The following is a 23,546-nucleotide window of genomic DNA, read 5'->3' on the forward strand; positions in this document are numbered from 1 at the left end:
CACCTAGTGTGAGAAACTAGGCTGATCAAGCATTGCCACAGAGTAAGGATTCAGCTTACATTAGCTGGGGAGGCTTTGTGATGAGCCTATTCTAAGTTCAGGGTCAAATTTGGCTACGGTGAAACCTAAGTACCCACATTGCTGCCCAGCTATATGCTTGGGCTTCTGCCTCGGCTCAGTTACCTGCTGGAATGGTTCTGTGCTCTGGATCCTTAACAACTTACCCAGCCCTTGCCAGCCCCTTCTCCACAGGGACTTTTTCCTCTTCCCCCCTGCTACTCACAACTAGTGCCTGGATTCTCCCCAGCCTTGCAACTTCCAGTGTCATACTGTCTGGAGACTGCTGTTGCCATGCCGCATACCTCAGAACAGATTTCTTGGCACCGCTAAACAAGCCAGCCTAGATTGACCCAAGTTAATCACATCTGCATGAACACTGTGATTTGACCTGCTGACCATTCCTGAGGGAACCAGCCAATAACTCAGTTATCTCCCTGGCCAGTCTGTTTTTTTTCCCATCACAGGCACCTAATGCTGGGATCCCAATATGCATCAGTACCAAATAGGGAGGGTTCCAACTCCAGTCATGCCAGCATGCTCACTAATTCTCCAAGGATACAAAAGGAAGTTATTGTGGAAACAGGAGTCTGTTTTCTGTCTTCACTGAGAATAAACTCAGAAGAAACTGTGAGTAAGGCATACACAGTGCTTTAGTACTATGATACAAAATTATTTATTGGTAGGTATAGCAACAGTTTGTTGTATTAAATAGTACCCCTACTCAGAACACAAACCTATGGCAACAAAATGTAGAAAGTTACAGTATTATTGCAACAAGAGCCTAGCACTAACAATCTAAAATGCAGGCTCTAAAGCTAAATGCAATCCCTGACCTAATAAAATCTAATTAGTTGGCAAAATATAAAGCTCATGGATGGACAGCCCAGATCTCTGGAGAGGAAGTCCAGGTGATAGGAGGTCTCTAAGACTCCAGAAACAGAAGTCCTTCATTGGCCCTCAACCAAATAGTCTATTACACCTGCTGAATCTGTGTTGATTCCATTTCCTCCCAGGTACCACTAACTGACCAGCTACCCAGCTGTGCTGCGTATATTCTGCTAACCATTTTAGAGAAATGTGTGGTGTTCTTGGTATGTTGCTGTGGAAGGGAATTTTCTTTCCTCCAGGGTCATCTGTGTTTGTGTTGATGTATGCAGATTCAAATTTACTCTCTAGGTTTCTTCTTTTTTGTGCAGTGCTGACTCATTTTCCCCAGATATTTATTTGTTCATATACTGCTTGCTGTAGTTCCTTGATCTCTCTTGCCAAATGACAAGGAGGCATTTTTGAAGCATTGGAAGCCTTTTGCTGGGATTTTATCCAGATGTCCTTGTTTGGTATGTTGGCAAAAGAGTCCTACTCCATTTGTGTCTAATTTGCCTATAATTTCTATTCCTGCCTCTCAAGTGGAGCCAGGTTAGCAAATGATAGAAAATTAAATCCAGCTGATTTGTGATAAGGAATATATTTTGCAAAAAAGACCATTCAGTCATATAGAATGCTCAGATGAGATTATGCAAATGCTTCTGTTATCACGCTTTCAAGTGTTCCAGGCACTCTTGATTCTGACACAAGGCAAGAAAATTCTGGCTAGCTTTATTTTTTTCCCCATTTTGAATGAACAAGAGCACACTATAGGGTAACAGACAACTGTAAAATTAGGTCTTCAAAAGGGCCTGCCTCATAATCACCTATGTGTTTCATAGCCCAACAGATGATGAATAAATTAGCTTTGTCCTTGTAGTTTATAATTTACCCATGCACTGTTGCAACAGAAATGGTTGTCATGCTCTTTAATTTTCAGGAAATCTGTGATCTGGGAAAGATAAAGCCTGAAGCCAGACGATACTTGGAAAAGTCAATTAAAATGGGAAAAAGGAATGGACTCCATCTTCCAGAACAAGTTCAGAATGTAAGTTTACCTCTCCTTTTGTTTTTGGGAAAAAAAATGAATAAAGAAAACAAAATTAAACAGAAAACAGGAAAGAGGTTGTAATAAAATAACTCATGATACAGATCCATTTGCAATGTGTTTGGTGTTCAGTGATTTTAAATTCTGTGACCTCATAGTGACTGACTGATACTTGATTGTTCTTTAATCCTGTATAAGTTTTGTTTCATTTGTATAGGGCTTATTTTCCCTGCTCTGTTTTACATTGTTTAAGAGCTAGTTCCAGGTCTTAATAGTTGATTTACATTCTCAATCCCCGGTCATACCAAGATAAGGCACTGGTAATAAATTATTGATGGAGTATTTTAAAACCACCCCTTTGGATTGGGGCCCCTATTAATATATGCCCCTTAAAAGATGAGAGATTTTCTGTTGAGTAGTGCTTCTCACACTTTTTCTTTTGTGTAATGCCAGTCAAGTCTTTCCATTTTGGAGTAAACTCAGCTGCAGTATTGACCTCATTCTTCTTGGGCAGGAAATATAATCCACTGTTTATTTACAGGTCATTCTTCTGGCCAGCAGAACTGGAAATAAGTTTGAAAGAAATCCAAGCCAAGGGAGTCAGCCTGGTAGATGTAACTGGAGGCTCCACTGGAATAAGGGAACCTTTCTTCCACCTAAATGCCCTTGATACGCCTTGTACCCTCTTCATCCTACTAAGAGGGGGAATGTGACTGATCTCACTTACCTGACCCTTTACCTTTCTGCTCAGCTCTCAGTTGTTTTTGGAGCATGAACATGGTATTAGTTAAGATCTATTTGACTGCAGCTAACAAAACCCAGTTTAAATTTCTTTAAACAACAGAAGAGATTTATTTGCTTGTATAATTGGAAGACTCAGAGGTAGATGGGCTTCGTGGTTGGTTTGATCCAGATGCTCGGTGGTGTCAACAGAGACCTGATTTTTCTGCTTCTCTACTCTGTCTTAGTGTCAGCATTATCCAATGGCTTATGTACTTTCATTACTAAAATGGCTGCAGATCTACTCCCTCCCCCAATCCAGAAGAACATAAAGAAGCCCCCATCCAACCACCCCTCATGTCTTTAATGACCCAGATTATTTCATGTGCCTAATCCTGAATTCTCTTTAGTCAGGGGACTGTCTGGCCTGGGTTATCTGAACTGATCACTACCTGGAGGGCCTCGAATTGTGTAGAGGGCACACTCCTGGAGCTTCAGATGGGATCAAGTTCCACCAAAACACTGTGGCTGGGGTAGTGTGGGGAATTGGTTGGAAGGAGTGTTGGGGGGACAGCATGTGGTAAATCAGTGACTCTCAAACTTGAGTGTGCATCAGAATCACCTAAAGTGCTTGTTAAAATTCTGATTACTCAACCCACCCCTTAGAGTTTGCAATTCAATAGGTCTAATTTTGGGATCAAGAATTTGCTTTTCTAACAAGATCCCAGGTGGTGCTGATGCTTCTTGTCAAAGCCACACTTTTAGAACCAAAAGCTTAAGTAAACTTCATTATCATTTTTTTGAAGAGTAATAGGACTAGTTAATAAAAATATTTCCGGCTTTTTCTTTGTGGTTTCCTTCCTATTGCTTCCTTTTATCTCCTACCTAACACTACTTATGTGAGTATGAGGGCCCATAAATCACCTTTATTTACAAAGCTTTGTAAAACTGAGACCTAAGCAACCATAGAATTAATTACTTAGTTCTTATCTTTTGGAATTACTTCAGCACCAGATACTGATTACTTAATTAAAAGTTAGAACTGGAAAGATTAGAAGTATGATAATTAGGAAAGGACTACTAGATTCATTCATTCACTCAACAGTTTTTTATTGTGTGCATACTATGTGCCAGATACTACTTTTACTGTACCTCTTATAGTTATTTTGTTTTTTCAAATTTTAATAGATTGCTACAATTGCCTTTCTATATGTGCTACATACAGATATACATGCATATGACATGGAAGACTGCAGCTATTTTATCAAGCACATCTCTAAAAAATAATTCCGAAGGGTATCTTCATATAAAAGTGAATCTTACTAGATTGATAGTGATAAAAATGAGTTTCATTGTATTGTTAAATGTCCTGTGTTTTTATCTTCATTTCAGGAAATCAAAGTAATGAAGAAAAGAATGAGTGAGCTTTGTATTGACTTTAACAAAAACCTCAATGAGGATGATACCTTCCTTGTATTTTCAAAGGCTGAACTTGGTAAAATTTTGTTATTTTTCTGGATTAAATTATGTAATTTGGGCAAATAATGTCACCTCAGTTTGCCTTACTTTCCAGATACAAAACCTAAATCAAAGTTCAAAGTATCCTTTAAAAAAAAATTGTCCCCCACCACACCCATTCTACAGAAAAGACAACCAAACCAGTAGCCTAGATTTTAGACTACTAAGAGTATATATTGTTTCTAGAGACAGTCCAGAGAAGATTTTATAATCTTTCTTGGTAACTTTGTTTCTGTTTAGCAGCCTTCAGTGCCTTAAAATGTTTTCTGCCTGACTATGTGTCTTACATTATAACTTAAGTTAGTCTCTTCTTATTCTGTTCTGGGTCTTTCTTGGCTTAATTTTGCCTGTTATCCATCAAAACACCATCTGCACAAGTGCACTGAAGCCTATTCATAATGTGAATGACCATCTCCTGAGACACCTGGCCTCTAAACTCCACCCTGTTTCCACTAACATCAAAAACATAGCATAAGGATTGTCATTATTTTACTTGAATTTTAGTTACTCCACAAAATTCCTAGAGCTATTTAAAGGCATGCCAGTGCTAAATAAACCAATAATGAGAAGAAAAATCGATGTATGAGAAAATGATTTTTTGCAGGTGCTCTTCCTGATGATTTCATTGACAGTTTAGAAAAGACAGATGGTGACAAGTATAAAGTTACCTTAAAATATCCACACTATTTTCCTGTCATGAAGAAATGTTGTGTCCCTGAAACCAGAAGGAAGATGGAAATGGCTTTTAATTCAAGGTGCAAAGAGGTACTGTGAATGTGTCTTTGTTTTGTAAATAAAATTTGAGAGAAAGATGTGCTTTGTTTACCAACGCTGAAGTCAGCTCAGAAATGGATACGCCTATTTATGTGTGCTTTACCCCCCTTTTATCTGTCTCCTACAAGACTCTTAGCCTTTCCTTTGCTCATGGGTACCTTGTCTGGTTTGGGCACAAGTTAAACTGCTCTAAAGAATAGAATAAGTTAAATAAACTCAAAGTTTTATTCCTTTTTCAAAACAACAGTCCAGGGCCAATGAGGCATCTCTTCCTTCCTCCATGAGTGACTTCCAAGGTCATTCCAGTTGTCACCATTTCCTAACTTGAAAAGGGGGAGGAAAGAGTACAGAGCAAACATATTTAAGAAGACATAATGAGTTTTTGTGACAGTTTTGAGGAGTACTGGTCAAGTTTTTATGGGATGCCTCTATTAGAATTTGCTTGGTGTTTTTCTCATGATTATACTGGGATTATGGGTTTGGGGGAGGAAGACCACAGAGGTAAAGTGAGATTTTTATCATATCCTACCAAGGGTCCATAATATCAACATGAATTATGATGGTTATTGTTGATCCTGATCACTTGGCTGAAGTAGTGTTTGCCAGGTTTCTGCACTGTAGGGTTACTCTTTCTTTCCTCTTTTCCATACTGTACTCTTTAGAAATAAGTTACTATGTGCAGCCCACACTTAGAGTTGAGATTTATGCTCTCTCTCCTTGAAGGTATACTATCTACATAAAATCTTTGGAATTCTTCTGAAAAAAAAAAAAAAAAAAAAAAGAAGACATAAACATGACATGCATCAACTCCATTCATATCCCATTTAAGCAAAATTCAATCATATAGCCATGTCTAGCTATAAGGGAGGCCTGGAAATTATGTCTAGTTGACAAGCCATTTGCTTAGCTGAGGGGGTTCTATTACTCAAAAAGAAGAAAGGAAGAATTAAAAATGTATTCACAGAGTCAACTAGCCAGCTTCACCGCAGTCTGCCTCTCTGGCTACCCAAGTAAACATGAACCCTTTTTTCTACACATAGGACCCATTAAACCTATATATGTCTCCCCACCAGTTACTGTTTCGGCTCAAAGGCTAAGATCTTTGGGTGATACACAGTCCTCCCCAGTTGTGGCTTCTCATGAACTTGTACCCTAAGAAAAGAAAGACAGATATTTTTGGTCCTCTAACCCCAACACAGACACCCAGTAGTGGAATAGGAATAGGATAACCACACTAAAGATTCCCATTTGTAGAAGGAAAGAATGGAAAATATAGCAAGCACCACAGCAATTTTCAAAAAATGCTTGGCAGGGATTCTAAGGATTATTCCATGCTCTGGTGAAATTCCTTGGTTAGCCCAATGGACTTAGTTGGATCTGCTTTCTGGCAGTTACCCTCCATGGCCCCTGGTACTATCTGCAGGGAGTTCTTTCCTGTCCATCGTCCTCAGTGATCATATCCTTGATGGCTACTAGTATATTCCTGCCAATACCAGTTTGAAGCCAGAGGGTTGCTTTAGTGATCAAATAATCACAGAGTTTGAAGGCCAAGCTTATGATTTCTTTGGTAATAAAACTACCTCCGAAACTTAGGCTTCCTATCCTTTTGCCTCCATTTAGTTTCATGTCCAAATACCTACACCTAATCATTGCTTTCAGTCATGGTTCTCAAACCTACCAAATCTTTTCTTATTTACTGGCTTCTGTGTCTTGACCATCCCACCCTTCCTCAATTTGATGGTATCTGCTTTAAGACCAACTGAAACAATAGGCCTGAGGAGAAAGGCAGTATTCTCAATCTAATCTCTGCAACTGAGTGGCTCTGACTGACAGTCTTTTCCTGATGTTAAGAGTACAGAAGCCCCAGATCCTGGGCCACAGGTAGAGCCTTCCCTTAGCAGAACTTTTTTCCTTCCATCTTTGCAAACAGGCCAATCCTTACCAGTCATGTAATCTTTCCAAAAGCAACAAACACCAACTAATACACACCAACCTTATTACTTTTCCCAACCAATTCCCTTAGAGCTAAGAATCAGAAAGTACATTTCTTGGACCTGCTGTTCAAGTTATGGTGAGCAATAGCTGTAATAAGTGTTACTCTATGTTATGATGAGGATCACCAGACTCCCAGCTCACAATAACTGGATCCTCAGCTCCCACTACCCAATCAGTAATACATTCCTGCAAATTTTTCGTTTTTGTTATAGCAACCCTCTATTCCTGGTACCATTTTCTGTGTGAGTTAAGGTACAAACTAAGCAAATGTACCAAAAGACAACCAAAAATATAGTGACTCTAATAAAATAGAAGTTTGTTTCTCTTGCAACTAACTGTCCAGAATGAGTGGACCAGAGCTGGAGGACAGCTCTGCTGTCTTCAGTATGTGGCTTTCAGGGTCATTGTTTTCATCTTCATTTTGTAGCTAACAAGGTAAGCATCTATAGAGCGATCACCCAGAAATTTTACTCCATACTTCACTCACATTTCATTATCCCAGTATGTGCCACATAGCCATACCTAGCTTCAGGAAAAGAAGCTAGATTTCCATTGTCCAGCAAAAACTCAGTTCTTTTTCTAAAATGAAGAATGGGAGAATAGGTATTAGGAGAAAATTGTCAGTCTAGAAGGAAAGTCTGGGGAAACTGAAAAAGATGAAAGAAAAATTCAAACTAGTTATTGTTAGAACTTGGGGAATTGTATTATGTTTCTCTTATCCATGTTTCCATTCCTAATTTTAAAATAATAATTATAATATACAGTTATATAGTGCTTGCTCTTGTGCCAGGCATTTTTCTAAGCACTTTACATATAATATCATTTAAATCTTCACAATCATCACCCTTTAACATAGCAACTTTCATTATTTACTTCTTACAGATGAGGAAGCTGAGGCTCAGAAAGGTTAAGTGACTTGCTCTAGGTCAGTCACCTGGTAAAGATGGAGCAAAATATTGAACCCCAGTAGTCTGACCTCAGTGTATGCTCTTCCTTAGAAATCTGTCAATAAATCATTTATTGATTTAATTGTTGGGATTAGTTTTTCTTTGGGTTTAATATTTATTTACTTTCTCTGAGAGAAATACTTTTACTTTCATTGTTAAGAGACAATGAAACAATATCATTAAAGAAAATATTTACAATATTAATTTGGGGGAAATTCTCAAACATCCACTATATCCCATGTATCCCAGCAAACTACTTTTATTTTTGCATATCACCTTCATATATAAACACATTTTTATATAATTGCTATCACAATTTCATAAGGTTTTTGGCAACATTATTAAACTAGTATCCACAGTGAGTATCGAATGTCTCTTAGGTTGAAAACTTTATAGTTATATAATGAGTAATATATAACTGAGTAATAAATAGCATCTAAATGTGTCTTTCTGAACTTGTTTATTAAATACTCAGTAAAAATCTCTAATCAGCGCTTTAGGAAGATTTGTGTTTTTTTAACATATTGTTCATCTTGCTTTAAACATAATGTTTACTTATTGATGATTCTTCTCAAATGATCTGATTTTTAGTCATCCTAATGAGCAACTCTGAATAAACTTTTCATATTTCATGATAAATTTTAGCCCTGTCTTCTAGAAAACAGTGAGCATATTGGTCAGCAAAATCTCTTAATGTTGAAATGCAAAGTAAAGATACTGTCAACTGGAAATATTTGCAAGATATTCAAAATTGGGAGGCTTATTTCACCTTTTTTTGAGAAGAGTGCATCTCACTTGATTCACACTAAATAAAGAATGGCTCAAGCCACTTTATCAACATTAAGTTGGCTTTCAACTACTGAGGACTGAGGTCAGGCGAAGTGTGAGATGAGATTCAGTTGGAAACCTAAGTCACAGATAAGTTTCCACACTGTCAGTAGGGTCTTTCCCAGTGCTTAGCGTGTTCCTGTTTAGTCCCAGCAGTACCACCTTTAATGACTGTTTTTTAAGAGTTAGAAGTTAACATAGGATCACAGAATACCTATCCCATGATGTGGATTTTCAGCACTGTTCCTCTGTGAACTGTATACATGGTCAAAAAAAAAAAAAAAATACAAACAAGTATTTCTGTGTATAATTTTTCTTTACGCTTGCCCTGAGCCCATCCTTGGCGAATCTGTGCAGTAATGGAGAGCTTCTTAATGGAATATTGTAGAACTTTTGAAGGATAGTAGTAAATTGTTTCATAATAGACTAAGGGTGCATATCCCACACCAGAGTATCCACTTCAGAGGGCTACTTCACTCTCTCCAGGGAAGCTGGAGTCTTAGATCTTCCTTTTCTACTAGGCTCTTTGGGAAGAGGGGAGAACGGGGGTTATCCTGGAAAAAATTTTCTTTGATATATTGTTCCCCCTCCTTTTCTGCTCTTTAAACGTCTATCCCTCAATCATTGATCTGTATTTTTTTTAATGCTGTCTTTCAAGGAGCAGAAGTTTCTAATTTTGATAGGTTCAATTCGTCAGTTTTTTCTTTTATAGTTGAGCCTTTTTTGTCCTGTTAAGAAACCTTTGCCTATGCCAAGACCACGAAATTTTTCTCCTTTTTTGTCTTAGAGATCTGTAATGTTTTAGGTTGATTTTTGTGGATGGTGTGAGATAAGGGTCAAAGCTCATTTTCCCCATAGAGATTGCCAGTTATCCCAATACAATTTGTTAAAAACACTTATCTTTTTCCCTAAATTTGTTTTAGCTGTTCTAGTTCCTTTGCATTTTTACATAAAATTTTAAATCAGGTTGTCATTTCTACAAAAAGCCCCCTTTTTTAATGCAGTAGCTTTACTGAGAAGTAATTCATATGCCATACAATTCACCAATTTTTAGTATATAATTCAGTGGTTTTTAGCATATTCACATAGGAATGTACTAAATATATAGGACTGTTCGGCAAAAATATGGTTTGAGCAGAACATCTGCTTTACTTATGGGAGTCTAGAATTTTGGTACATACCAGGCAGAGAGTACTTCCGTGACCAGTCTCCAGTAAAAATCTTGGGCACTGAGTCTGTCATGGGCTTCTCTGGACAGAAACACCACATGCATTTTGCCGAATTTTCACTGAAAGGGGAAGAGTGCCCTCTGTGTAACCCCTCATGGGGGGAGAGCATAAGGAAGCCTGTACTTGGATTTCTCCAGCCTATGTCTGTGCCTTTTTCTCTTATGATCTGGCTTTGTATTCTTACTGCATCACAATAATAAATCTTAGCTGTGGATACAATTACATGCTGAGTCTCATCTCATTCTAGAGAATTTCCAAATGTTGGGTGGTCAGGGGACCCTGACTAACATACCTTCTATCCTGTCTTGTTGAATGTTTTTATTGTAAAGGACTGTTGGATTTTTTCAAATGCTTTTTTCTTTGTCTGTTGAGATGACCATGTGTTTTTTGTCCTTTATTCTATATTTTTTAATGTCCTTTATTCTATTAATATGATGTGTTACATTGACTGATTTTCATGTTACACCAACTTCGCATTACTGGGGAAGAATGCCACTTGGTCATGGTGTATAGTCCTTTATATCTGTTCTGGAATTCAGTTTGTTACCATTTTTAATTGGGCACTTCTGCACCTATATTTGTAAGGGACATTGTTTTGTAGTTTTCTTGTGATGCCTTTTCCTTACTTTAGTGTCAGGGTAATACTGGCCTTATATAATGAAGTGGGAAGTGTTCCCTCTTCCATGTTCTGAAAGAGTTTCTAAAGGATTGGTGAACTCTCTTCTTCATATGTTTGGTAGAATTCACTAGAGAAACCTGGGCCTTGGCTTTTCTCTGGATGAAGTGCTTTAATTCCTAATTCCACATACTGTTGCTCATAGTATTAATTTACAATTTTTATTTCTGTAAAGTCAATAGTGATGTCCTCTCTTATATTCCGAATTTGATAAATTGTGTCTTTTCTCCTTTTTTCTTGATCATTCAGGCTAAAAGTTTGTGAATTTGGTTGGTCAGGCTAAAGGCTGTCATTTTGTCAATTGGGTTGTCAGCTTTTGGATTCATTGATTTTATCAATTGTTTTCTATTTCTCTATTTCATTTATTTCTGTTTTAATCTTTATTTTTTTCCTTCTGCTTGCTTTGAGTTTAGGTTTCTTTTTCTGGTTTCTTAAGATGGAACATTAGGTTATTGATTTGAGATCTTTCTTTTTCTTAACATAGGCATTTATAGCTATAAATTTCCTTCTGCACTCTGCTTCAGCTATATCCATTATATTGTGTTTTCATTTTATTTCATCTCAAAGTATTTTCCAATTTCCCTAATAATTTCTTCTTTCACCCCGGTTTAGTTTTCTAGCTGTTAAAACAAATACCATACCATGGATTGGCTTAACAACAGGAATTTATTGGCTCACAGTTTCAGAGGCTAGAAGGCTTGCTTCTTTCCGTGGCTTTTCTGTCACAAGGCAATGCACATGGCAACATCTTCATCTTTCCCTTCCTGGTCCTGTTGACTTCCAGCTTCTAACTGTTCCTTGTGGTTTCCTGTTTTTTTATGTCCAATTTCCTTTGCTTATAAGCACTTTAGCCATGGTGGATTAAGGCCCACCCTCATTAGGTTCGGCGCCCCTTAACTAATGACATCTTCAGAGGTCCTGTTTTCAAATGGATTCACACGTATAGGACCAGGGGTTGGGACTTGAACATGCTTTCGGTGGGGGGCCTGATTCATTCCTCAGAAGACCCATTGGTCATTTGTAAGTGTGGTGTTTAATTTCCACGTTTGTGAATTCCCCAAATTTCCTTTTGTTGTTGATTTCTTATTTAATTCCATTTAAATTTTTTGAGGCTTGTTTTAAAATGTAGCGGAGGCGGGGCAAGATGGCAGACTGGTGAGCTGTATGTTTTAGTTACTCCTCCAGGAAAGTAGGTAGAAAGCCAGGAACTGCGTGGACTGGACACCACAGAGCAATCTGACTTTGGGCATACTTCATACAACACTCATGAAAACATGGAACTGCTGAGATCAGCGAAATCTGTAAGTTTTTGCGGCCACGGGACCCGCGCCCCTCCCTGCCAGGCTCAGTCCCGTGGGAGGAGGGGCTGTCAGCTCCGGGAAGGAGAAGGGAGAACTGCAGTGGCAGCCCTTATCGGAAACTCATTCTACTCATCCAAATTCCAACCATAGATAGACTGAGACCAGACACCAGAGAATCTGAGAGCAGCCAGCCCAGCAGAGAGGAGACCGGCACAGAAAAAAAACAACACGAAAAACTCCAAAATAAAAGCGGAGGATTTTTGGAGTTCTGGTGAACATAGAAAGGGGAAGAGCCCTGAGGCGCATATGCAAATCCCGAAGAAAAGCTGATCTCTCTGCCCTGTGGACCTTTCCTTAATGGCCCTGGTTGCTTTGTCTCTTAGCATTTCAATAACCCATTAGATCTCTGAGGAGGGCCCTTTTTTTTTTTTTTTTTTTTAATCCTTTTTTCTTTTTCTAAAACAATTACTCTAAGAAGCCCAATACAGAAAGCTTCAAAGACCTGCAATTTGGGCAGGTCAAGTCAAGAGCAGAACTAGGAGAGCTCTGAGACAAAACGCAATAATCCAGTGGCTGAGAAAATTCACTAAACACCACAACTTCCCAAGAAAAGGGGGGTGTCTGCTCACAGCCATCATCCTGGTGGACAGGAAACACTCCTGCCCATCACCAGCCCCATATCCCAGAACTGCCCCAGACAACCTAGTGTGACGGAAGTGCTTCAAATAACAGGCACATACCACAAAACTGGGCGTGGACATTAGCCTTCCCTGCAACCTCAGCTGATTGTCCCAGAGTTGGGAAGGTAGAGCAGTGTGAATTAACAAAGCCCCATTCAGCCATCATTTCAGCAGACTGGAAGCCTCCCTACACAGCCCAGCAGCCCAGAACTGCCCTGGGGGGGACGGCACTCACCTGTGACATAGCACAGTCATCCCTCAACAGAGGACCAGGGGGTGCACGGCCGGGAAGAGGGGCCCACTTGCAAGTCTCAGGAGCCATACGCCAATACCAAGGACTTGTGGGTCAGTGGCAGAGACAAACTGTGGCAGGACTGAACTGAAGGATTAGACTATTGCAGCAGCCTTAAAACTCTAGGATCACCAGGGAGATTTCATTGTTAGAGCCACCCCCCCCTCCCGGACTGCCCAGAAACACGCCCCATATACAGGGCAGTCAACACCAACTACACACGCAAGCTTGGTACACCAATTGTACCCCACAAGACTCACTCCCCCACTCACCAAAAAGGCTAAGCAGGGGAGAACTGGCTTGTGGAGAACAGGTGGCTCGTGGATGCCACCTGCTGGTTAGTTAGAGAAAGTGTACTCCACGAAGCTGTAGATCTGATAAATTAGAGATAAGGACTTCAATTGGTCTACAAATCCTAAAAGAACCCTATCAAGTTCAGCAAATGCCACGAGGCCAAAAACAACATAAAATTATAAAGCATATGAAAAAACCAGACGATATGGATAACCCAAGCCCAAGCACCCAAACCAAAAGATCAGAAGACACACAGCACCTAGAGCAGCTACTCAAAGAACTAAAGATGAACAATGAGACCATAGTACGGGATACAAAGGAAATCAAGAAGACCCTAGAAGAGCATAAAGAAGACATTGCAAGACTAAATAAAAAAATGGATGATCTTATGGAAATTAAAGAAACTGTTGACCAAATTAAAAAGATTCTGGACACTCATAGTACAAGACTAGAGGAAGTTGAACAACGAATCAGTGACCTCGAAGATGACAGAATGGAAAATGAAAGCATAAAAGAAAGAATGCGGAAAACAATTGAAAAAATCGAAATGGACCTCAGGGATATGATGGATAATATGAAACATCCAAATATAAGACTCATTGGTGTCCCAGAAGGGGAAGAAAAGGGTAAAGGTCTAGGAAGAGTACTCAAAGAAATTGTTGGGGAAAACTTCCCAAATCTTCTAAACAACATAAATACACAAATCATAAATGCTCAGCAAACTCCAAATAGAATAAATCCAAATAAACCCACTCCGAGACATATACTGATCACACTGTCAAACACAGAAGAGAAGGAGCAAGTTCTGAAAGCAGCAAGAGAAAAGCAATTCACCACATACAAAGGAAACAGCATAAGACTAAGTAGTGACTACTCAGCAGCCACCATGGAGGCGAGAAGGCAGTGGCACGATATATTTAAAATTCTGAGTGAGAAAAATTTCCAGCCAAGAATACTTTATCCAGCAAAGCTCTCCTTCAAATTTGAGGGAGAGCTTAAATTTTTCACAGACAAACAAATGCTGAGAGAATTTGCTAACAAGAGACCTGCCCTACTGGAGATACTAAAGGGAGCCCTACAGACAGAGAAACAAAGAAAGGACAGAGAGACTTGGAGAAAGGTTCAGTACTAAAGAGATTCGGTATGGGTACAATAAAGGATATTAATAGATAGGAAAAATATGACAAACATAAACTAAAGGATAAGATGGCTGATTCAAGAAATGCCTTCACAGTTATAACGTTGAATGTAAATGGATTAAACTCCCCATTTAAAAGATATAGATTCGCAGAATGGATCAAAAAAAAATGAACCATCAATATGTTGCATAAAAGAGACTCATCTTAGACACAGGGACACAAAGAAACTGAAAGTGAAAGGATGGAAAAAAATATTTCATGCAAGCTACAGCCAAAAGAAAGCAGGTGTAGCAATATTAATCTCAGATAAAATAGACTTCAAATGCAGGGATGTTTTGAGAGACAAAGAAGGCCACTACGTACTAATAAAAGGGGCAATTCAGCAAGAAGAAATAACAATCATAAATGTCTATGCACCCAACCAAGGTGCCACAAAATACATGAGAGAAACACTGGCAAAACTAAAGGAAGCAATTGATGTTTCCACAATAATTGTGGGAGACTTCAACACATCACTCTCTCCTATAGATAGATCAACCAGACAGAAGACCAATAAGGAAATTGAAAACCTAAACAATCTGATAAATGAATTAGATTTAACAGACATATACAGGACATTACATCCCAAATCACCAGGATACACATACTTTTCTAGTGCTCATGGAACTTTCTCCAGAATAGATCATATGCTGGGACATAAAACAAGCCTCAATAAATTTAAAAAGATTGAAATTATTCAAAGCACATTCTCTGACCACAATGGAATACAATTAGAAGTCAATAACCATCAGAGACTTAGAAAATTCACGAATACCTGGAGGTTAAACAACACACTCCTAAACAATCAGTGGGTTAAAGAAGAAATAGCAAGAGAAATTGCTAAATATATAGAGACGAATGAAAATGAGAACACAACATACCAAAACCTATGGGATGCAGCAAAAGCAGTGCTAAGGGGAAATTTATAGCACTAAACGCATGTATTAAAAAGGAAGAAAGAGCCAAAATCAAAGAACTAATGGATCAACTGAAGAAGCTATAAAATGAACAGCAAACCAATCCTAAACCAAGTAGAAGAAAAGAAATAACAAGGATTAAAGCAGAAATAAATGACATAGAGAACAAAAAAACAATAGAGAGGATAAATATCACCAAAAGTTGGTTCTTTGAGAAGATCAACAAGATTGAGAAGCCCCTAGCTAGACTGGCAAAATCAAAAACAGAGAAGACCCATATAAACAAAATAATGAATGAAAAAGGTGACATAACTGCAGATCCTGAAGAAATTAAAAAAATTATAAGAGGATACTATGAACAACTGTATGGCAACAAACTGGATAATGTAGAGGAAATGGACAATTTCCTGGAAACATATGAACAACCTAGACTGACCAGAGAAGAAATAGAAGACCTCAACCAACCCATCACAAGCAAAGAGATCCAATCACTCATCAAAAATCTTCCCACAAATAAATGCCCAGGGCCAGATGGCTTCACAGGGGAATTCTACCAAACTTTCCAGAAAGAACTGACACCAATCTTACTCAAACTCTTTCAAAACATTGAAGAAAATGGAACACTACCTAACTCATTTTATGAAGCTAACATCAATCTAATACCAAAACCAGGCAAAGATGCTACAAAAAAGGAAAACTACCGGCCAATCTCCCTAATGAATATAGATGCAAAAATCCTCAACAAAATACTTGCAAATCGAATCCAAAGACACATTAAAAAAATCATACACCATGACTAGTGGGGTTCATTCCAGGCATGCAAGGATGTTTCAACATAAGAAAATCAATCAATGTATTACAACACATTAACAAGTCAAAAGGGAAAAATCAATTGATCATCTCAATAGATGCTGAAAAAGCATTTGACAAAATCCAACATCCGTTTTTGATAAAAACACTTCAAAAGGTAGGAATTAAAGGAAACTTCCTCAACATGATAAAGAGCATATATGAAAAACCCACAGCCAGCATAGTACTCAATGGTGAGAGACTGAAAGCCTTCCCTCTAAGATCAGGAACAAGACAAGGATGCCCGCTGTCACCACTGTTATTCAACATTGTGCTGGAAGTGCTAGCCAGGCAAGACAAAGAAATAAAAGGCATCCAAATTGGAAAAGAGGAAGTAAAACTCTCATTGTTTGCAGATGATATGATCTTATATCTAGAAAACCCTGAGAAATCGACGATACAGCTACTAGAGCTAATAAACAAATTTAGCAAAGTAGCAGGATACAAGGTTAATGCACATAAGTCAGTAATGTTTCTATATGCTAGAAATGAACAAACTGAAGAGACACTCAAGAAAAAGATACCATTTTCAATAGCAACTAAAAAAATCAAGTACCTAGGAATAAACATAACCAAAGATGTAAAAGACCTATACAAAGAAAACTACATAACTCTACTAAAAGAAATAGAAGGGGACCTTAAAAGATGGAAAAATATTCCATGTTCATGGATAGGAAGACTAAATGTCATTAAGATGTCAATTCTACCCAAACTCATCTACAGATTCAATGCAATCCCAATCAAAATTCCAACAACCTACTTTGCAGACTTGGAAAAGCTAGTTATCAAATTTATTTGGAAAGGGAAGATGCCTCGAATTGCTAAAGACGCTCTAAAAAAACGAAGTGGGAGGACTTACACTCCCTGACTTTGAAGCTTATTATAAAGCCACAGTTGCCAAAACAGCATGGTACTGGCACAAAGATAGACATATAGATCAATGGAATCGAATTGAGAATTCGGAGATAGACCCTCAGATCTATGGCCGACTGATCTTTGATAAGGCCCCCAAAGTCACTGAACTGAGTCATAATGGTCTTTTCAACAAATGGGGCTGGGAGAGTTGGATATCCATATCCAAAAGAATGAAAGAGGACCCCTACCTCACCCCCTACACAAAAATTAACTCAAAATGGACCAAAGATCTCAATATAAAAGAAAGTACCATAAAACTCCTAGAAGATAATGTAGGAAAACATCTTCAAGACCTTGTATTAGGCGGCCACTTCCTAGACTTTACACCCAAAGCACAAGCAACAAAAGAGAAAATAGATAAATGGGAACTCCTCAAGCTTAGAAGTTTCTGCACCTCAAAGGAATTTCTCAAAAAGGTAAAGAGGCAGCCAACTCAATGGGAAAAAATTTTTGGAAACCATGTATCTGACAAAAGACTGATATCTTGCATATATAAAGAAATCCTACAACTCAATGACAATAGTACAGTCGGCCCAATTATAAAATGGGCAAAAGATATGAAAAGACAGTTCTCTGAAGAGGAAATACAGATGGCCAAGAAACACATGAAAAAATGTTCAGCTTCACTAGCTATTAGAGAGATGCAAATTAAGACCACAATGAGATACCATCTAACACTGGTTAGAATGGCTGCCATTAAACAAACAGGAAACTACAAATGCTGAAGGGGATGTGGAGAAATTGGAACTCTTATTCATTGTTGGTGGGACTGTATAATGGTTCAGCCACTCTGGAAGTCAGTCTGGCAGTTCCTTAGAAAACTAGATATAGAGTTACCAATCGATCCAGCGATTGCACTTCTCGGTATATACCCGGAAGATCGGAAAGCAGTGACAGGAACAGATATCTGCACACCAATGTCCATAGCAGCATTATTCACAATTGCCAAGAGATGGAAACAACCCAAATGTCCTTCAACAGATGAGTGGATAAATAAAATGTGGTATATACACACGATGGAATACTACGTGGCACTAAGAAGGAACGATCTCGTAAAACATATGACAACATGGATGAACCTTGAAGACATAATGCTGAGCGAAATAAGCCAGGCACAAAAAGAGAAATATTATATGCTACCACTAATGTGAACTTTGAAAAATGTAAAACAAATGGTTTATAATGTAGAATGTAGGGGAACTAGGAATAGAGAGCAATTAAGGAAGGGGGAACAATAATCCAAGAAGAACAGATAAGCTATTTAACGTTCTGGGGATGCCCAGAAATGACTATGGTCTGTTAATTTCTGATGGATATAGTAGGAGCAAGTTCACAGAAATGTTGCTATATTAGGTAACTTTCTTGGGGTAAAGTAGGAACATGTTGGAAGTTAAGCAGTTATCTTAGGTTAGTTGTCTTTTTCTTACTCCTTTGTTATGGTCTCTTTGAAATGTTCTTTTATTGTATGTTTGTTTTCTTTTTAACTTTTTTTTTCATACAGTTGATTTAAAAAAGAAGGGAAAGTTAAAAAAAAAACAGAAAAAAAAGAAAAACAAGGAAAAAAAAAAGATGTAGTGCCCCCTTGAGGAGCCTGTGGAGAATGCAGGGGTATTCGCCTACCCCACCTCCATGGTTGCTAACATGACCACAGACATAGGGGACTGGTGGTTTGATGGGTTGAGCCCTCTACCACAGGTTTTACCCTTGGGAAGACGGTTGCTGCAAAGGAGAGGCTAGGCCTCCCTATGGTTGTGCCTAAGAGCCTCCTCCCGAATGCCTCTTTGTTGCTCAGATGTGGCCCTGTCTCTCTAGCTAAGCCAACTTGAAAGGTGAAATCACTGCCCTCCCCCCTACGTGGGATCAGACACCCAGGGGAGTGAATCTCCCTGGCAACGTGGAATACAACTTCCGGGGAGGAATGTAGACCTGGCATCGTGGGACGGAGAACATCTTCTTGACCAAAAGGGGGATGTGAAAGGAAATGAAATAAGCTTCAGTGGCAGAGAGATTCCAAAAGGAGCCGAGAGGTCACTCTGGTGGGCACTCTTATGCACACTTTAGACAACCCTTTTTAGGTTCTAAAGAATTGGGGTAGCTGGTGGTGGATACCTGAAACTATCAAACTACAACCCAGAACCCATGAATCTCGAAGACAGTTGTCTAAAAATGTAGCTTATGAGGGGTGACAAAGGGATTGGGAAAGCCATAAGGACCACACTCCACTTTGTCTAGTTTATGGATGGATGAGTAGAAAAATAGGGGAAGGAAACAAGCAGACAAAGGTACCCGGTGTTCTTTTTCACTTCAATTGCTCTTTTTCACTCTAATTATTATTCTTGTTATTTTTGTGTGTGTGCTAATGAAGCTGTCAGGGATTGATTTGGGTGATGAATGTACCACTATGTTATGGTACTGTAAACAATCGAAAGTACAATTTGTTTTGTATGACTGCGTGGTATGTGAATATATCTCAATAAAATGAAGATTAAAAAAAAAAAAAAAACTAAAGGACAAATGGGGTGGGATGGGGGGATGATTTGGGTGTTTTTTTTTCACTTTTATTCTTTATTCTTGTTCTGGTTCTTTCTGATGTAAGGAAGATGTTTAGAGATAGATTGTGGTGATGAACGCATAACTATGTTATCATACTGTGGACAGTGGATTGTATATCATGGATGATTGTATGGTATGTGAATGTATTGCAATAAAACTGAATTTAATAAAAAAAAAAAATCTCTAGGGCAAAAAAAAAAAAAAAATGTAGCATATGGTCTCTCCTGGAAGATGTTCCATGTTGCACTTCAGAAGAATATGTGGTGGAGTGTTGTTTAGATGTCTATAGATGTCTATTAGGTTTGGTTGGTTTATAGTGTTGTCTTATATTTCCTTGTTGAACTTCTGCCTGATTCTTCTACCATTATTGAAAGTAGAGCACTGAAGTCTCTCTAAGAGAAATTTCAAACATCTGCATATGAATGTCCCCACTTCACTGTTATCTTGGATTGAGGCTGCAGGAAGGAATTACCAAATATAGTCACTTTTTTTTTTTTTTTTTTAGCAACTATGATTATCCGTATAGTTGAAATTTAGTTTGTATTCTTGGCTCTCATCAGTGAGTGCTAAGGTTGTGGTATTTTGAAGTCTGGCTTTGTCATAAGATTGCAATTGATGATTTGCTCTCTCTGAAACAAAAAAATCTTCTAGAAAGGGAGCAAAATTTTTCTCCTCTAGAGATAAAGTGCTTTCCTATGGACTTCTAAACCCCATTCCCACTCCCTCCTTAAAAAGTATATAACTTTTATATATATAAATTATATTCCATGTAATTATATGGAATAACTTGGTAGAAGTTTTGTTAGTCTAAAAATATTTGAAAATTTTTAACCAACCTAAAAATATATGTAAGCACTCTTTTCTTTTCAGTTCTTTGGATCCAGTTAATTATTAATGTTTTGTTGTTTATTCCCAGGAAAATACCATAATTTTGCAGCAGCTACTTCCACTGCGGGCCAAAGTTGCAAAACTACTCGGCTATAGCACACATGCTGACTTTGTACTTGAAATGAACACTGCAAAGAGAACAAGCCACGTAACAACTTTTCTAGGTTAGTTCTTTCTCTTTTTTAAATCAGTTATATGATTTTCGTTTCTTTTTCTCTTTGACTGTTTTGCTGCATCATAGCAGCTTGACGTAGGGCCTCAGAATCTAATGTGGCATCTGGTCCTATTTTTCATTCATTGCAGAGAAGCTTATTAATCACTAGTATAGTCCAGAAACTGTGCTTGGTTCTAAGGATTGCTTGTTGCTTGTATTACTGTTATAGTTCTTCCTTCATTCTACTTTGTATCTTATTTAGGATATTTACACTAATTCCTCACAAGATGTCTAGGATTCTAACAGAGTATTAGCCCATTGCCTTTATTCACTGCCACCAGATGTTTGGCAGTTATAGCTACTTATGAATTCACATGAACTAAGCTGACAAATCAGCATAAATGAAAATAGATAAACAAAAAATAAATGTTTCATGCTCCAGAAACTAAAGCAATATAAAATAATATATACCAAAACTATAATAACTATATTCACTTTCATCAAAAATTATTTTTATAGCAGTCTTTTAAAAATCACATTTAGTATGGCCATGGCTTTTAGTCACTGGGTCTTTATCACTCTTTCCCACCCCCCTCTCAATTAGGCGCCACTATTCCAATAGTTATTCTTTTTTCTCCTTCAACTTAGTGAAAATTGTTGAATAACTTAGCCATAGTAAAGATTCTAATTTTTGTTGTAATTATCTCTAATCAGAATTGTCCAGAGTCTGATTTTGTTTTTAATTTTCCACACTTACCCCTTTCAAGCTACTCATTTTCAACAGCTAATCAAAATATTTAGTCTATTACTTTGATAGCCATTTAATCTTAATATCCTTTTATTAGCTAAATTCAGTTAGAAATAATTAATGTGCTAAAATGAGCTTTCAACCCAGAATTGACTTGCCTGGGTCCTCAATGACCATACATTAATTCACTGATGTATATACTGGCATAGTATTTGACATACAGCAGGTGTTCCAGAAAATGTAGCTATTTATTTTTATATAATTCACTTATGCATTTACAAGACTGTTATGAAATAATTACTTTGTATTAGGCAGTATGCTAAATAATAGACTATAGAAAGGAGTAAGACAGGGCTCCTTTCCTCAATGAATTTTCTGCTCAGTGGGAGCAACAGAGATGTGAACAGAAAAATGTCATACAGTCTGATGCATATAATGCCAGAGAATGACACTGAGTGTGTGGTGAGAATGTTTCCTTTAGTAGTGACTGCACATACTGAAATTTTTCCTTGGTAATTACATGATTAACTTAATTTCTTTAAAGTAGTAGTCTCTGTAATTTAAAATTGGCTTTTTCTCTCACGGTTGTTCTCTTACTACCTGTTTTCACGTATTTTCCCACAGGTCTAATCAGAATTCTCTGTCTCTGTTTCCCCCATGAGCTGCCCTGTCTCGTCACAGCATTGCCTGGGCTGCTGCCTCCAGCTCATACGATGGGGTTGCCTCCTAAATAGCCATGTCTCTTAGAGAGCCAAGCAGTGTTCACCTTACATAGCTAACAAGTTGTAAGGAATAATTATATAGTAAAAGCCTATCCATCTAACCAACTACAATGAAATAGTCACAAAAGTAACCATAGTATGCAATTTGTAGTACTCAGAAGTTTCTCCATCTAAAAAGTGGAATTGCTATGTCCAAACAGACCCTCTTGATGAGAATGTGGTAGTGATCATCTAAACCCATGGCTATTGAGTGCATTGAGCACTTTTTAGATAGTACTGAACAGAGGTGGCATCTTATTTGTTTCCCCTGGCTTTCTGAGGAGCCTAGCCTCACTGAATAATAATCAAGATATGAGTTTAGTTTCCCTATTGCTTTTGTTCCCTGAATCACAACATTCTTTTGAGTTCTCTGAGATAAACTTCAGCTATGTTACTTCTGTTAGGAGATTGTGTCCTTGTTTGGTAGTGCAAAAAGGAAAATGGGGAAGGAGCCATAAAATAAATCACCCTGAAGAGAAAAACTGTAGCTGCCCTAGCAGAGCCTGCTCCCCTCCCCTTTTCCATTCCTGCTTCCTTTCTTCTTTCCTTCTTTCCTGCCTGCATGTTTACCTATTTACCTTCATTGGGTGCTACAAAGAAGGAGGCTCCATGCTAAAATACTAGTGGTATGCATGAATATGCTTCCTACCAAGAACAAGAGGTCACTAATTTTTCCCACTCCCCCCACAGATGATTTAAGCCAGAAATTAAAACCCTTAGGTGAGGCAGAACGAGAGTTTATTTTGAATTTGAAGAAGAAGGAATGTGAAGAGAGAGGTTTTGAATATGATGGGAAAATCAATGCCTGGGATCTACATTACTACATGACTAAAACAGAAGAACTCAAGTACTCCGTTGACCAAGAAATCCTAAAGGAATACTTCCCAATTGAAGTGGTCACTGAAGGGTTGCTAAACATCTACCAGGAGTTGTTGGGACTTTCATTTGAGCAAGTGGCAGATGCTCACGTTTGGAATAAAAGTGTTATGCTTTACACTGTGAAGGATAAAGCTACAGGAGAAGTACTGGGCCAATTCTACTTGGACCTCTATCCAAGGTACTAAGGAGCACATTGTTGGATGGAACGTTAGGGATTCAACTGGTACCCAGTTGAAGACTTCCTTATTTCTCACGTGTGGTTCACAGTATAGGGGCTTCATCACTTGCTTGGCAAGTTACTTCACTTTTCTGGGCCTCAGTTTCTTTACCTCTATTCCAGGTCCTATACATTGGGAATACTAAGAGGTCTTGCTGCATAGGGTTATTGTAAGGATTAAATTGGTTAATTACATGCGAAGCATTTAGAAGGATACCCAGCACATAGCAAGTGCTTAATAAATAGTAGCTGCTATCATTT

General features: G+C 38.1%; 1 protein-coding gene across 1 annotated transcript in view; it reads left to right on the forward strand.

Annotated features, from left to right (window-relative positions):
* The window catches only part of NLN (neurolysin), a 139,743-nt gene that overhangs the window by 59,002 nt on the left and 57,195 nt on the right, over positions 1–23,546 (forward strand). The window contains exons 4-8 of the mRNA XM_037801563.1: positions 1,865–1,972; positions 4,085–4,187; positions 4,815–4,975; positions 20,555–20,690; positions 22,880–23,246. Coding sequence (XP_037657491.1) covers positions 1,865–1,972; positions 4,085–4,187; positions 4,815–4,975; positions 20,555–20,690; positions 22,880–23,246 — 875 coding nt within the window. The remainder of the gene's footprint in view (positions 1–1,864; positions 1,973–4,084; positions 4,188–4,814; positions 4,976–20,554; positions 20,691–22,879; positions 23,247–23,546) is intronic.

This window comes from Choloepus didactylus, chromosome 13 (genome assembly GCF_015220235.1).
Source record: "Choloepus didactylus isolate mChoDid1 chromosome 13, mChoDid1.pri, whole genome shotgun sequence".
Taxonomy (NCBI): Eukaryota; Metazoa; Chordata; class Mammalia; order Pilosa; family Megalonychidae; genus Choloepus; species Choloepus didactylus.